At 37.9% G+C, this 16451-nt stretch overlaps 1 protein-coding gene across 5 annotated transcripts in view; it reads left to right on the top strand.

Moving 5' to 3' along the window:
- The window catches only part of COL21A1 (collagen type XXI alpha 1 chain), a 169141-nt gene extending 162537 nt beyond the window's left edge, over positions 1-6604 (top strand). For all 5 annotated transcript variants that reach the window (XM_046640526.1, XM_046640524.1, XM_046640528.1 and 2 more), the window contains 6 exons: positions 1276-1308; positions 1867-2013; positions 2103-2157; positions 2671-2871; positions 3939-4016; positions 5334-6604. In XM_046640526.1, the coding sequence (XP_046496482.1) occupies positions 1276-1308; positions 1867-2013; positions 2103-2157; positions 2671-2871; positions 3939-4016; positions 5334-5521 (702 nt within the window). In that variant the 3' untranslated portion in view covers positions 5522-6604. The remainder of the gene's footprint in view (positions 1-1275; positions 1309-1866; positions 2014-2102; positions 2158-2670; positions 2872-3938; positions 4017-5333) is intronic.
- The last annotated feature ends 9847 nt before the right edge of the window (positions 6605-16451 follow it).

The following is a 16451-nucleotide window of genomic DNA, read 5'->3' on the forward strand; positions in this document are numbered from 1 at the left end:
CCGAGAACTTACTATTTTATCTCTCGTCTTTCACTGGCTCCAGTTGTAGGATTAGGTCTGGTAGGAAACATTCCTGCATTTCTTCAGAAACCTTGATGTTTAAAGAATGGGCTTACAGAGAGCGTTTTACTCACTAATAGATTTTTATATGAAAACTAATTAGCATTTTTCTGCTCGCATTTTAATTTGAGAGTCTACCTTTCTCTGTGCCTTACACTGATTTTACCTAACTTTGCTTCCTTTTTGTGTAATTTGGATATCTTTGTTTAAGGAACCTGGATATAAATCACAATAAATACTCAAACTTCATTGTGTGGAATGTTATACACTAAATTTCATATTGGATTGCAGAACACCAATTTTTAATTTTAAAGTTGATTAATGAAATCCTGCCTGTATATGTGAGACTTATACCCTTTTTCCTGAATTGATTTTAGAGCCTAAGTGTAGAATGAATTTCAAAAATGGAAAATTTTAATGCCTTTCCTGAAAGTTATCATCTCTAACGTATGTCATTGGAATGAATATGTGAAGGAGATGAGTGGGAAATATTTAATAGTGCCATCCAGATATATCCCATGATTTTAATGATGAGTGACCTTCATGTATGGGTTCCCCAGTGTTTGTATCACTGGGAAGAAATACTACATTGTACATCACACTGCTTCTCTAATCTCTGAATTATCAGTAGCGAGTGGTGTAGGCATAGGACAAATAGATTTTTCTTTCCTATCAATCACTTTTAATGGTATCTTTGCGTTAACTCATTTTTTATCAATAGTACTCAAAATTTAATTTTAAGATGATAAACTTGGGAAAATAGAATACTCATCTTAATCACAGAATAAAAGAATAAATATACCTTATCTTACCTGATTTGAGGCTTTTCATTAAAATACTAATATATGTTAACTTCAGAAGAGAATTTAAACAGAATTCAGATAGAATCCCATTCTAACCTATATATTTGACCTGCAGCATATGAAAATATTGATATCTAAGAATGAAACACTTATGTAAATTAACATTTTTATATTACCAGTAAGCATATTGTCTAGTCATTAGTCTCATTTAAAAAGGCAAAAAACTTCTCTTATATGTGTAATTCTGTCACTACTCTATCAATATTTTCCAAACTGAAAATTCAATAGATTGGTATGCAAGTTGTTTTCTTGAAATAATCTTGCTTCCTAAATGTGGTAAAAGGTGCATGCCGCATTTACTAGTCCTATAGCCTGCACATTTATTATAGTTTTTTTCTATTAATTTTCAAAGGGAATTCCAGGGCATCATGGTGCAAAAGGAGAGGTATGTTTCTGCATGAATTATGCTCCCTCTATTTAGCCCTTACTGCTTGAATTTTCAATACTGTACAAATCTAGCTACTGACATAGCAAACAGAAAATGTCTTTCATGTTCCTCACTAATTCCTAAATAATGCTTTCAGAATATGTATATTCATGGAATTAGGTACAAAATGTTATGAATTTGCCAATATTATTGGTTTTTCTTCTAGATTAGGAGCTGTTTTCTCCGCATATCTTTCAGTGAAGAATACTGTGTTTCACTATTTGTCTGTCTCTAGAAAGTACTGTCATGTTCATTGTTGCATCTCTCGCACAGTATATATTGCCTACACAATATACTCAATAGGGAATATTTGTAGGGTTGAATGGATGGGTGGATCAATGGATAAATGACAGTTTAATATGATAAGAAGTTTCCCCCTGATCAACAACAGTGTTTCCCAGCTATTTCCTATATAACTTATGTGTATTCATATGTATATCCTAAAGGACTTTCATGGTGCAATTATACCTTCTGGAATATTTAAATAGAACTTCTGAAGATTTCTTTTGGTTTTAGAGAGGTGACAAGGGAGAACCTGGTGTCAGAGGTGCCATTGGACCAAAAGGAGAATCTGGGCTGGATGGCCTGATGGGGCCTGCGGGTCCCCAGGGGCAACCTGGGGAAACGGGTCCTCAGGGCCCTCCAGGATTGGATGGGAAGCCTGTACGTATTCAGCTTCTTTCATAGTTTTCAGATTTTCTTTGCTTTTTTCTTCAAATGTACATGTTATAACCCCTAATAATTTGATGCAGGGGAGAGAATTTTCAGAACAGTTTATTCGACAAGTTTGCACTGATGTATTAAGAGGTAAGTCTCAAAACACAGAGATTTTACCAAATTTTTTCAAATTACAAAAGTAATACAAATTCTTGGTAGAAATTACAAAAGATGTAAGTTAAGATAGAAGAAAATAAAGGACATTTGTAAACTCCTGTCTTTTTGTTCTAGATGAGTAATTTTTTTAAAAATGAAATATTATACATGCCCTTTCCTAATCTTTTTAATAAAGCACTTTATCATTATTTCACCATTAATTAAATTTTCATTTCTGACATAATTCTGATAATTTCATCCATAAATATGGATGTCTATAATTTACCAGTTTCTTTTTGGGGAGCACTTCCACTTTTTCCCCCCTATTTTAAGCAATTACTACCATAAAATTATTGCACAGAGCAATGAATATTTCCACAGTTAAATTCCTAGAAGTGAAATTATTGGCCAAGAGATATGCATATGTACATTTAAAAAATATATTAAAGATATTATTAATACCCATTCGCCATTTAAACATAAGGGTGGGGTTTCTTTGTTTTTAAGCCCAGCTACCAGTCTTACTTCAGAGTGGAAGAATTCAAAACTGTGATCATTGCCAGTCCCAGCATGGCTCCCCCGGCATTCCTGGGCCACCTGGTCCCATAGGCCCAGAAGGTCCCCGAGGATTTCCCGGTTTGCCAGGAAGAGATGGTGTTCCTGGATTAGTGGGTGCTCCTGGAAGCCCAGGTGCTAGAGGATTAAAAGGTACTTAGTTTGTGTGCATAAGCAAATGAACAACAAAAAGGGTATTTTTTGTATTCGCACCCTAAACTGACTTAATAAGCAAAAGTTCATCTTTGTTTTCATAATGACAAAAAATTTTTGTATCCTCAAGTCCTTAAATAATTTTTCAATTGAATTAAACAGCAATTATTCTATTTTCTTTTTTTTTTTTGAGGAAGATTAGCTCTGAGCTAACATTCACTGCCAATCCTTCTCTCTCTCTCTTTTTTTTCGCTGAGGAAGATTGACCCTGAAATAACATCTGTGCCCATCTCCCTCTATTTTATATGTGGGATGCCTGCCTCAGCACAGCTTAATAAGCGGTACATACGTCTACACCTGGGATCCGAACCAGTGAGCCCCAGGGCTGCTGAAGCAGAGCGTGTGAACTTAACCACTGCACCACTGGGCTGGCCCCACAATTATTCTGTTTTCTTGAAACAATATTCTGAAATAGAGAAAGGTCAAAGTTATGAAGCGTGTAAAGTTACAAATTAGAAAATGTCAATAATGCATTTAGAAATCTTGCTTGAATCTAATACGTTCTTTAAATAGAAAATTACACACACCGGTTCCTTTATTTTGACTTTGGTAACTTCTGCTACCTTATTGAAATTTTTTTTTATATATTATAGGAAAAATTATGTTTTGAAGCTGAACTTCTTCATAGCCCACAACTTACTTCTCTTTGCCTTTGAATGTTTATGTGAAATGTTGGTTGATAATTCTTCTCTTTTTATTTAATATTATATGAAGAATGTAAATGTTTCATCAAGTAATAAAAGAAAAACTATGATTAACAGAAAGGGCTAATAATTCCAAACAGTTTTCCTTTTTAAAATATTTAATCCCCATTAAATCTTTCTACACCACTGATAATTTTAGATATTTTTGCTTCAAAAATTCTGTTTCCTGTCAGTAATAATAAATAGGTGTCAAAAAATGTATTTTTCTTCCAATACGTGTATTAACATCTTTGAAAGAAACAGTCTAGGAGGAAGTGATTTTGTGGAAAAAGTAAGCTTACTCCCATCTTTGACACTCTGCAGGCCTACCAGGAAGAAATGGGGCAAAGGGGAGCCAAGGGTTTGGGTACCCTGGAGAACAAGGTCCTCCTGGTCCCCCAGGTAAGAACTGGTCTATGCTCAGAAGTGATGTTGCACATTTTGCTTTAAGAAAATCGGCATAAATCTATGTCAAAAAATTTGAAACCAAGACATTTGCTGCTGCTTTTGAGTGATTCACATTTGACACATTGAGCTCTAACTACTAGAATTTTTTGGCTATATTATGTATGAGTCATTCGGGATTCTCTCTTGCTTACCATTTAGACTTCTTAGAATACCACCCCTTAGAATAGTTCTTGAGTGGTGTTGGTCACCCCTGCTTATCTAGTGGATATCATTGTTTATGCTTTTCAGGGAAGCAGAATAATGCTATATTGTCCTCTGAAGTCAGCCTCTGCCTGCTGTGTTATTTAACTTTGCCATGCCTCAGTTTCCTCATTTATCAAATGGCAATGAGATGTTATCTGCATCATGACATTTTTGGAAGATTACATAAGTTAATACATGTAGTGCTTTCAGAACAGTGCATGACAATCATGGTTACGTTTTCAATAAATGTGTCCTATTACGATTGTTTTAGATGAGGCTTTTGGGTGGATCAAGTGATTTCACGCTGTTTACGTAAAACACTTAGAACAACACCTACGCCTATGGTTCTAGTTGAGTACTAGATAAATGTTTGTTAGTAGTAGTAATGGGAAGTATTAATAGTAGGAAGTGCCCCAAGCCCCTCTCCTCCATCTCAAACCTGAGGATTTGGTATTTTGACTTTGAGTCATCAACTTTAAAAGGGCAATATCCTCAGTTAACTCTCCTTGCTTTGAGCATGCTAATTGAACTAACTGGGTTCTGGTTCACAAAGTAGTGCTATAAGACCTTTGTGTATTGGTCGCTATTGTACTATGGTAAGGACAATGTATTTAGACGTGGATGCTAAAAAATATGTATAATGGATATAGTCATTTTTACTACAAACATGGCACAAAAGTGACTTCATTAGAGTTTTAGCTTACTGATGTATCACCTGCTAATTTATAATAATATTGACAATAGATCTGCTGAAAGGAAGAAATGTTTGGACAACCCACAAATTGAAATATTAGAATGTTAGCTCTATGTCTTAATCAGCAGCGTGGTTGCTGTATTAATATAGCTTAGCCTAATTTTGCAAAAATTACTGATTACTTTTGGATAGTTCTTTTCAAAATGGAAGGTATATAGAATAATCAAGAGACTACCTCCTCTTTTCATATTAGTACAGACATGTAAAATTTTCAAGAGTTTTTTTTTTTTCAGTTTAAATTTCTTACAGAATCAACTATATCACCTTCAAAAACCAAACTCCTCTGTTCATATCTTGTTAATGTCCCATCTTAGGTCCAGAGGGCCCCCCTGGAATAAGCAAAGAAGGTCCTCCAGGAGACCCGGGTTTCCCAGGCAAAGATGGAGATCATGGAAAACCTGGAATCCAAGGGCAACCAGGCCCCCCTGGCATCTGTGATCCATCACTATGTTTTAGTGTAATTGTCGGAAGAGATCCATTTAGAAAAGGACCAAACTATTAGCGTCTGATGCCTCATTCAGCAACCTAGGCATGGTGCTTTTCTTTTGTGGTCTTTTGCATCTCAGGAAGATGATAACAGTAATCCCTTGAAAAGAAACTAAAGTACCTCGGTGTTTTTATTCTTATTTTTTCCTTAAGGAAAAATATATAAAAGGTCACATGTACTGATTTTAAAGGCTCCTCAGTAATTCAGAGCCTGTAGATTAGTAGCATTAACTAAATCTCAAGGGTTCTTGTAAGTCCATTTGTTTTAATCAAAGTTGAACATAAAAAAACCACCATTGCCTGTTAGCTAGTCAATTTCAGTCACTGTGAAATATTTCACATTCAGCCTCCATGCAGCAGAGTATTTGAGTTCAATTTCATGTCTGTGTGAATTTCGTGTTTCATAGCTCATAGCTCATGCTTCTACATTACCCAAAACATGGATCTGGTCATTGAAAATAAGATCAGGGCTGGTATTCAGCTGGGGCAGACTGTTTGCCATATCAGTCATTTACTGCAGTATCTGTGCTTTTTGGATAGGGGCAATGGACTGCTAGTTGTTCAATGTTCTGAACATCACCTCTGAATGAGATTAATGGGTTTCTTATTACATTTGCAAATTCTCAAATTTGATTAATAATGATGCTAAGAAAGAGTATTGATTACTCTGGGAGTGGTCAAAATTATGTAACATTGAAAATATTTTAGAAAAAAAGTTTCAGTGCACCTGGTCAATATGTTCAAAGGAAATGCAAGTTCAGAAGTACTAAAAAGACTTTATTCTTCATACTTGCTTAGTAATTGGAATGTTTGTTGCATGCCTTCACTTTCTGTTTCATTTATTATATGTATATGTTCATATAAATTAACTTTCATTGTAGCAAAGCTAATGGGAATAAATGCTCTAGTTGAAAGGAAAGGTAACTCCACAGATCCTAACGTGTCTTGACATTTTTAGCAGACTTTAAAATATTATGAACAGTTTCTTGGTACTGTACTTAATGCTTTTGTAAGGAACATAATTTGAGATATTTCATCTTTATCATGCTCTCAATTTTGTTAAATGCTTGTTATTCCAAGTACAATAAAGTTTTGTACAGGTCTGATTGCAGTGTCTTTTTTTATACTTAATTTTAAGAGATTGTTGCATATATTATCCATATCAGGGGCTCATTTATTCAATGGATATAATTTATTAAATTACTTACCCTATTCTTAAATACCTGGTTCATCTGAACTAAGAATTGAGAAATTCAGTTGGTGTGCTACTCACCTAAACAGGTGTGGCACCTGGTTCCGGGCCCAGGGATGGTTGTTAATCAGTGTTTAGCTTTATTGACATGCCATTCTACCACTTTGATGAGGACCTTGGAGGAGACTGAAGTCCATGACATTTCGTGGCTGAATTAGCAGAAGGCCTAGTTTGATGCTCTATCTTTAGCAAAGCCCCAGGTGTCTGCTTAGGCCTGAGAATACTGCCCCTGCTAATTGTGGCATTTGCTATTCAGAGCTGGTAAAGGAGCAGAATGGGTAGGTGGCATCATTTCTTCATTCATTCAATCAGCACTGACCACATGGCCATTAAGCATCAGGTACTTTGCCAGGGATACAGTGACAACATAGTTACAGAGTGTGGCCTGAGGGAACTCGTGTTTATTGATGCACAGGTAAGTAAACAGGTCATTCTGTTACTTCCATTTTAAGAAAGGAGAAAGTGCTATAGAAATGTATAGAATGATGCTGTGGACTGAATTGTATCCCTCCCAAGTTCATGTGTTGAAGCTCTAACCCCATTTGCCCATATTTGGAGACAGGGCTTTTAGGAGGTAATTAAGGTTAAATGAGGTCATAAGGGTGGGGTCCTAACCTGATGGGATTGGTGGCCTTATAAGAAGAGGACAATCTCTCTCTCCCTCTCCATGTGAGCACACGGTGATAAGGGAACTGTCTGCAAGCCAGGAAGAGAGCTCACCCTGGTGGACTTCAGCCTCTAGAACTGCGAGACAATAAATTTCTGTTCTTTGGGCCACCCAGTCTAGGATATTTTGTTATAGCAGGTCGAGCTGACAGAACAGATGAGCGTGGGGTTCCCTAAAGTAAAGATCATCAACTGAGATTTAAGAGGCTACGAAGCATTAGCATAACCAAGTCATGTCAAGATAATGAAAACGAGCAAAGCCTGGGGGATGAGAAAAAGCATGGAAAATTCTGAGAACAACAAACGTGTGGAATATAAACCATATTTATTTTCAGTATCACTGCTTTTAAAATTGGCATCTCAAGATGAAATATTTCTGTAATTTATCATGGTATGTGTTATGTCCTCATATATTTTTACTTTGGACAAATTTGAGACTAACCCGTAATACACTGATTTTTAAGAATGAACAGGTGAGTGATTTTGTTCTGCAAGCAAATTTTGCACCATAGTGATGCATCAGCACCACGTGACATGCAAGGCCTTTGGTGGAGTCACGAGAGTACAGCCTCTGCAGTGAGATTGCCTGGCTTCAGATCCCCACTTTCCTTTTCTAGCTGTGAGTCTTCAGAAAATTCATTGACCTCTTTGTGCCTACATTTCTTCATACTTTAAATGGGGAATATTAATAGTATTTACCTAACAGTGTTATGAGGATTAAATGAGATGAAACAAAAAAAATTAATCAGTGGAATATACCAGAGTCACACAGAAAATATGGGATTAACAAATTTTGAGGTGAAACATTTAAAAAACTTATTTAAAACATTATATATCTGTATAACTAATACTGATAAACTTAATCTGATTCATTGCCATTCAGAATGAAACTCTCAGTCTTAAGGAAAAAAATAATTCTCAGTAAAGGCTATCTTTGCTATATTTCAATCATCTGATCATCTTAAATTTTGATCATCTTACTTCTAAAATGTAAAGTAGGAACAATTTAAGGGAAAAAAACCTAACAAATCCTTGGGATTTATAGTCTTGGGGTATTTTATCTGAATTTTACTAACTGCATTTTATTAATTATATTTTATCCCTGGTTCTTAGAACTTTACCAGATAATTATTTAATTTCCATCATGAAGAAATTTTCTCTTGGGATCGAGCTGCAAATCATGTTTTGATCCCCAGTAGGGGGCAGCAAAATACATAGACACACACACACACACACACAGAAGCTTTGATAACCTTTTTTCTCATTACATTAATCATATAAACTATCACTATATGTACTTAGCCTGAATATTTTCTCAGTTTTGTAAGTTAGACTTATATCCTTAAAACTGAACTATTCCAAAGAAGAAGAAAAAAATATATATAGTTTTCATAAGTTGAACACCTAAACCACAGTTAATGAGGGTGTTTCTATTTTGATGTCTTGCCTATCTGCTTTACCATTCTATGGTTCACTTTGTTTAATTGAAGCGCTCTGGCTAGGAGCTTTGATTAGTTCTTCAGATTAATAACTTTATTGTCTAAGGAGAGGTTCGAAGCTCCTCCTGGTCTCCTCAGTTACAGATCTGGCCCGTTGGTATTTAGCTGTGTTGTGCCTGAGGGAGGCAGAAAGCTGTCCTTAGCATTATCTAGAGAGGCCAGCGAACAGTCACACCACACGTCCTATAATGGGACAGTAGATCGTGTAAAACGTCAACACAAGAGATTACCTGGCTAAAGCACTGAGCTGTGGGGCACGCTGGGAGCACAGTGGGGAACTCGGACTGAGTGTGTCTGTACTTTTAAGGGAAAAGACCAGAAATAAAACCATACGTTGGATAAATTGAGCTGCAAAGGTTTGTCTGGAATGTTTTAACAAAACTTTATCTTAAAATGTACATAGAAAAATTTAATTTTGCCCCAAATAGAACATTTGAAATAAGGAACATTACTCTTCCTGCTCACTAAGTTATTTCTGGGTTCTGCCTTCTCCAAAGTAGGTTTCACAGAGGAGTTTTGAATAAATAGATTTCAAAAGCCTCATATTGACATCTTAGGTGAAAATGACAACTTGAAACAGCTGACTGGAGTATCATTCTGGAGAATGGAGAACTGAGAAACAGTCACAGTGCTTTTCCATCACGTGCCCAGTGTAGTTGCCATTGCAAAATAATCTTAAAAAATCAGATTTGAAAAGTGTCTACGGCTCCTATAGAGTGAAATTCGAAATGAAATTTTGAAGTAATTTTGAAATAAATATTTTCACAACAAAAAAGGTAAAGAGAGTCATGTAACACGTGACCTTGGGTGAATCTGATAATTTCTCTGAATTTTTCTCATCTTTAAACCAAAGGGTTTAAGTTCCCGTGTTTTTCAACCCTGGCTGTACATTAGAATCACCGAGGGAGCTTCAAAAACACTCCGCTCTATCAGGGGTTCTGGTGTACCTGGCTTGCCTTCAGGCAGAGGAAACAGCTGTACAAAGGCCTTGAGCCAGAGAACACAGCTCAGTGGAAGTGAAAGTCATTCTATATTTTTAGGTTTTAGAAAGATGGTGATAGAGGGTGGATAAAGATAAGGGAGAGAGATTTGGAGTGAGAAGAGGGAGGAAGATGGAAGGAGGAAGTATACAAGAACCCTAGAGGATTTTAAGGTGGAAATAGCATGAAGAGATTTGCACTGCAAATAAATCACTTTGGCTACAGTGAGCATGGAGGAAACCAGGCAAGACTGGAAGTGGAGAAGCTAAGAAGTGTCATTACAGTGGCGCTGAACATGAAAGTGAAGCTAAAAGAGGATAAAATAGAGGCAGAAGGGATAGGAAAATAAAAGACCAGCAATTTATTCTACTAAAAGCATGGATAGCTTCCAGAACGTACCCCCAGCATCCTCAGGGGCTCTAGAGAGGTGAGGGCTTACTGGTAATGTGTGAGATAAGGTACGAACCAAACTTTTTAAGCCTCCACTTGGTTGTTGCCCACAACATGAGCTTGTTCGCAGGGCTCAGGGCTGCATCTTCCAGGGGCCGCTCTTGAAAATGTTGGCAGGGTCAGCGTGAGAACCTGGCCTGGAATGTGAATGGAAAGGTATTTATTTCAGGTTTCGGCTGGGGCAAAGCATGCCGGCCTGTTTTCTGACGCTAGCTCTGATAGTGACCATAAGTCTCCACTCTCGTCTTATTCACATCAGCTTTTACTGATAACTGTGACATGTATCTGTTTTTCTTTCTCTCTGATGCCTGTTGACTTTCAATGGACATGTAGCTATTTCTCTAGCAAACATAGGCTTATTTAGCATCAGCAAAGAATTGCAACTTCAGTTCTACAACCACGGGGAGCCACGTACAAGACCCTCAGCAGCCAGGGAGGAGAAACTATTTTGTAGAGGGGCAAAAGAAGGTGGCAGGGCTATTGTACACGAGTACGTCGGAGGAATTGAGACGGCTACGTGTGGTGGCTTTTCATTGGCTGAGCTTCTTGCCCGTCAAGAAGAGGAAGTCTTTCTTCTTCCATTGCGCTCCGCCGTCAATGTAGTGGGTGAGAGCTTCCGGTTTTAGCCTCGGAGCTTAAATTTAATGAGTTTTCTGTTTATTAATTTCCCCATGACTAAGGATTCAAAAGAATATTATTTTATTTGTGCTGTGATCCTTTAGGAACATCTGATGGTATAAATGCAGTGGCATTTGTCACCTGCTCAGGTGTAAGAACGTGATGGGTAAGTGTTAATTTTATGACGTGGACCCTAAGGTAAAGCAGGCTATGTTTGATGAGGAGTTAAAAGTCTATGAAATGGGTGTCGTCTTATTTGGAAATGCTCTATAAATCAAATCAGCTGAATAGATCGAAGGATACACTCTGGTCTCCCCAGATCATTTGCAGTCCGCCTAAATTCTAGGAAGAACATCTTCCAGAGGAAAAAGCCCTTAAACCAGAAATGGTAAATAAAAGTCTTGAGAGCCAAATCCCGGCAATTGTGGATGAGTGCCTGGAGGGATGCAGAATCCAATTTAGATGTGATTTCCCTTGCCTTAGACTGAAGTGGCGCGATTAAGGGGGTTGGAGAATAAACAGCAAGCGAGGATTTGTGCATGTGGGATGGATTTAGAGGGAAATAATTTGAAACTGTGTTTTTTCCATCTGTGACTTCTCCTAGGGATTTTCCAGCAACAAACTTGATTCTGTAAACTTTAATAATAGCTTTATTCATCTTGGAATTAATTGTATGGGGTATGTAACCTTTACGCATTTTACATATTAAAGAAACTCAGGTGCTGGGGCTGGCCACGTGGCCGAGTGGTTAAGTTCCCGCGCCCTGCTGGAGGTGGCCCAGTGTTTCTCAGGTCGAAGCCTGGGTGCAGACATGGCACTGCTCATCAAACCATGCTGAGGCAGCGTCCCACATGCCACAACTAGAAGGACCCACCAGGAAGAATATACAACTATGTACTTGGGGGCGGGGGGGACGGGGCTTTGGGGAGAAAAAGGAAAAAATAAAATCTTTAAAGAAACTCAGGTGCGGATTTTTCAGGGTTACTTAGGAATTAGGGAAACAGCAAGGGTTCAAACATAAATCCTTCTGTCTCCAGAGACCAGGCCACGTTCCATCACATTGTCCTCTCCTGTGAGAACTAAAAACTAAGTCGATTGTTAGAAATCTTTTATTCCCCGTTTAACTGATTTCCCCTATTTCTCCTTCTGATGGATTTTGTGATAACAGAAATCCTTAAAATTAAGTTTTGAACTTTCCTTAAAAATTATTAAAAAGGAGGAGCTTGGGCAACAGTGTCTTAACTCATGTCATTCGTTTGTGGTGTTAAAAGGTAAACTGAGGCATAGTAAAAAAATTTTAAGAGTTTACTTGAGCAAGAAATAGCTTCTAATCCTGCAGGTGCCAAGCCAGGAGCGTTTAGGAGCGCTCCTGGGACCGGAGCGGGAGAGACTTTTATAGAGAAGAGGTGGAAGCGCAGCCAGGAAAGTATTCGATTGGCTACAGCTTAAGCAATTGCCTTACTGGGCAGGTTTAGTTGGCTGTTTGTGATTGGTTGTCCTTGGGTTTCGATTTCTTAACCTTGAGACGTTACAGGCGTAGGTTTTGGTTTGCTTATCTAACTACCAAGGCCTTAAAGCCACTTCAGGCTTTAAGGGCCCTCCTTATTTAATTAATTTAGCGGTGGTTACCCTGCAAGGCTCATAGTGGAAACTTCTTTCTCTGGCAATGTACAATAAGACATATATTTCCAGATCCAGAGATTAAGAACTGTGTTTAATAACTCGGTCTAAATGACAAGTGAGGAAGTGATAGAAATTAAGAAAATCAGGAGTATTAGATGTAATTTCAGAAGTACTGTTAGGAACGTATTTCCTCTTCTCAATTTTTATTGAATTTCTGTACTGGACAGAATTCACTAGACAATTGAGCCTTGAGGATTGCTCGGCGCTTTGGAAAGAAAAGGATTGTTTGGTCCTTTCATAGCTGAGGGCAAAAGGGAAAGGGGGAAACTCGCTCGGGACTCAGTAGAAAGAGCACATCCTCAAAGGTGACTTGGGTGAGGCTGCGCTGTAGTCAGAAAATACACTTCAAATGGTATTCAGAAAGGAACGAGTGACAACAGAGTGGGAGTGACGGGCTGGGATGGCAAGGCCCTGGAGAATAGGTTTTATTCATAGCAGTGGACTCGCGTGTATTCAAATGATGGCCCTCCTTATGCCCATATAAGTGAAAGGACTGAAAAATGGTTAATATTCTCATGTTTTGCTTCTATAGTTATCGGTTCAGGAGAATAATGGGTCGTGGCTGAGTGGCTAAGTTCCCGGGCTCCACTTCGGTGGCTCAGGGTTTTGCTGGTTCAGATCCTGGGCATGGACATGGCATCACTTGTCAGGCCACGTTCAAGCAGCGTCCCACATGCCACAACTAGAAGGACCCACAACTAAAATATACAACTGTGTACTGGAGGGATTGGAGGAGAAAAAGCAGGAAAAATAAAAAGGAAGATTGGCAACAGTTGTTAGCTCAGGTGCCAATCTTAAAAAAAAAAAATGGGGGGACTAGAGAAGGGTAAGGAGCAGAGTATAATGTTGGAGGACTGCTTCCGTTACAAATCTTGTGAGTTAACTTACCATTTTTAGATGCAAAATGTTAATGCTAATTAGCATTTTGTTTATGCACTTGAGTAATGTAGAAGAGAAACAAAGTCTGTGGTTAAAGATGGTGTTTGTTGTGGATAAAAGGAAAGAATGTTAAGAATCAATCAGACACTTTCTGAATTATTTTCTTAAAAATATCAGAAACATCTAAGATTCTTTATTTCTAATCTATCTGCCCAGGGATCCCTTTGGTAATAATATATTTAACTCCACTTGAGAAAACTTACTTTTCCTTTTCAGCTTCTCTAAATTGAAGCATCAGCAGTTATTCTGGCTTTCATTTAACTGACAAAGGCTCCTTCGTGCATGTCAAGAAATGGGAAGTGGTGAAATTTTTTTAAGCCTTCGTAGGAATAAGTGGCATCCATATAGGAAAAATGGGGAAAAAAAGACAATTGAGTCTGATCGTTCTATGCCACATCAACCATGATTCCACTGTTCATTTTAAGGCAAACTAGTAAACATTTTAGAGGCATTAGCTCACCTGAGAAATGATCAGTGCCACCGTTAACTTGGAGGAGAAGAAGATGAATGCTGTTGTCTGTCCCCATGCAATGTTAGTGGCCCCCGGCTGGTTTTAAAGTCCTAGCAGCCAAAAGGAGAAGAAACAGGGACCTGTTGAGTTCTTGAGTTCTGTCAAAGAGGACAGTCACAGTAGGAAGCCAGAAGCGAGCCATTAACAATAGCAGCTGCAATTGAGTCAGTGACTTCAAAAATGTCCCTCCTTTGGTATTCACAGCTCCCTTTGGAGTCGGTAATATTATTTTCATTTTGTACATGAAAACACTGTACTTCGTATGATTAGACAGTGATGAATCCGAGATTCAAACCCAGATCTGCCAGGCTCCAAAGTTCTTATTTTCAGCCTTAATATAACTAAAATGTGCTTTCTTTATAGTCCATGTTGTAATACAATGTCTAGTCGGTGATTGGAGCCCATCTAATCATTCTGCCGATGTGCTCATCTGGCAGAAGTTTTCACTGCCTACAATTTATCTAGTTCATTTGGAAGACATCACACTGCATTTTTTCTGTCCTTTGGAATGTCATTTGCAGGTTTTGTGCAGAGACACTATCTCAGGTCAATGTTGAGACCTCTCTCAAGCGTTCCATTAACAACCTAAGCATTCCCCATGGTGGCATTTTAATTTTTAACCCTGTTTTTCAGTTGTTCTTTGTCACTCTCCCTCATGAATCTGTGAACTTGTTAAGGGCAAGCTTCATGCAGTATTTGAAAATGTTTTCAAGTACAGCTCTTGCCAAGGCTTGATTTGAAATTCTTTGAACGCTATTTGTTAGTATAAATATCATATAAGGGTGGGGGAGTTATGGTGGTGCCTGTAAGCCTAGGATGTTGGTGAGTTGAGTAAAATTCTAGTAGAGTACCTGGAACACAGTAGGTACTCAATAACTATTAGCTATCATCATTACAACTTTCTGATCATTGGCTTCTTCTATTAAACTTCCCCCAGTGATGAGAACACCACAGGGAACAAGGAAGTGTTTTAATGGCAGGTTTTAGACAGAACTGCCACCATTTCCTAGCTTTGTGGCCTTGAACTTAGTTGTGAAAACACCAATATTCTCATCTCTGAAAAGAGAATAGCAATAATATCTAGGAGGATTGTTTTTAAGTGTGATAATTTAAAAATACAGAACAAGTGCCTGACACACAGTAGGCACCCGTTCGAGGTGAGCTGTTACGATTACCAGTGGGGCTGGAGATGTCAGGCTAGCCACCATCTTGTCATTTGTGGCTAATTGCTAAAGCATTGGGACAAGTTTGACTCATACAGACGATTACCAGACCTCATCACAAACTTTGATTCTGTTTCTCTAATATTCCATGTAACAGAATGAACGAAGGTTCTTCGTTGAAATATTCTACCATCACTTAACTGCGGAGGCGTAAAGTAGAATTCAGTATTTTCGTCCTTACTACTTTTAATGCTGTCATCACCATTCGTAGCACCACAGTTACCCAGATCAGCTAGGGCACTGCTCTCTCTTTACACGAACTAAACAGACTGCCTGTAGTCTAGATTGTGGCTTCTGTGGTTGCAATTAGTGCGTTGCATAGTTCCTCTGCTCCCTGAAATAGGTGCTATGTGAATAAAATCCATTTGACTGGACTAAGATTGTGTGGAATCAAGCCTCATTGTTGCTGAGAATTGCAACTAATGGTGAATTTTTGGTACTTTTTGGGGTACACTTCGTAAACTATTACTCCTGTTTCATCTGTTCACTCACTAAATTCATTCATTAGATAACTCTTTGGAGATAAGTGAAAGTATTGACTTTTTTTCTGTGATTCTGGCAAAACTGATTTCTATTATTTGAACAAAACCTGTATCTATATAACAAACGATGTACTCGAGCATATTTTTTCCTTTTAAAAATCTGAAAAACAAAAAGCACTGTGATGTTTTTACTAACATCCCCAAGTCCTGTATTGTTTTCTAGTAATTAGGAAAATAAGGCTTTGAAGAATTTTAAGCGTTCAAGCTCATTTAATGCCTTGAAAACATTAAACACTACATAGAAAATTAGTCAGTTTAGGGGGAAAGTGGGAGAATGGGTAATAGGAAAAAAATGCATATGTGGCTAAGGAAAATCATAATTCCGTTTCTTTTTTTCTGATGTTCCACTAATTTAATATTGGTGCTTTCTAAGGACGTGGCCACATTATCTAATTGGCAGTGGAATAAGTTGGTTTTCTGGTACCAAATTTTGTATTCCACAAGACCAAGCGTGGATGAAATTAGAAGAGCTTGTTGAACATGAGAGATTCTGGTCTTTTGGCATAGGAATCAAAGAAGAGTATTCGACCTCATAACTTTTTATGCCTAGTATTATCTAATTTGTGCATTGGAAATTGGCAAG

This window comes from Equus quagga, chromosome 15 (assembly GCF_021613505.1).
Source record: "Equus quagga isolate Etosha38 chromosome 15, UCLA_HA_Equagga_1.0, whole genome shotgun sequence".
NCBI lineage: Eukaryota > Metazoa > Chordata > Mammalia > Perissodactyla > Equidae > Equus > Equus quagga.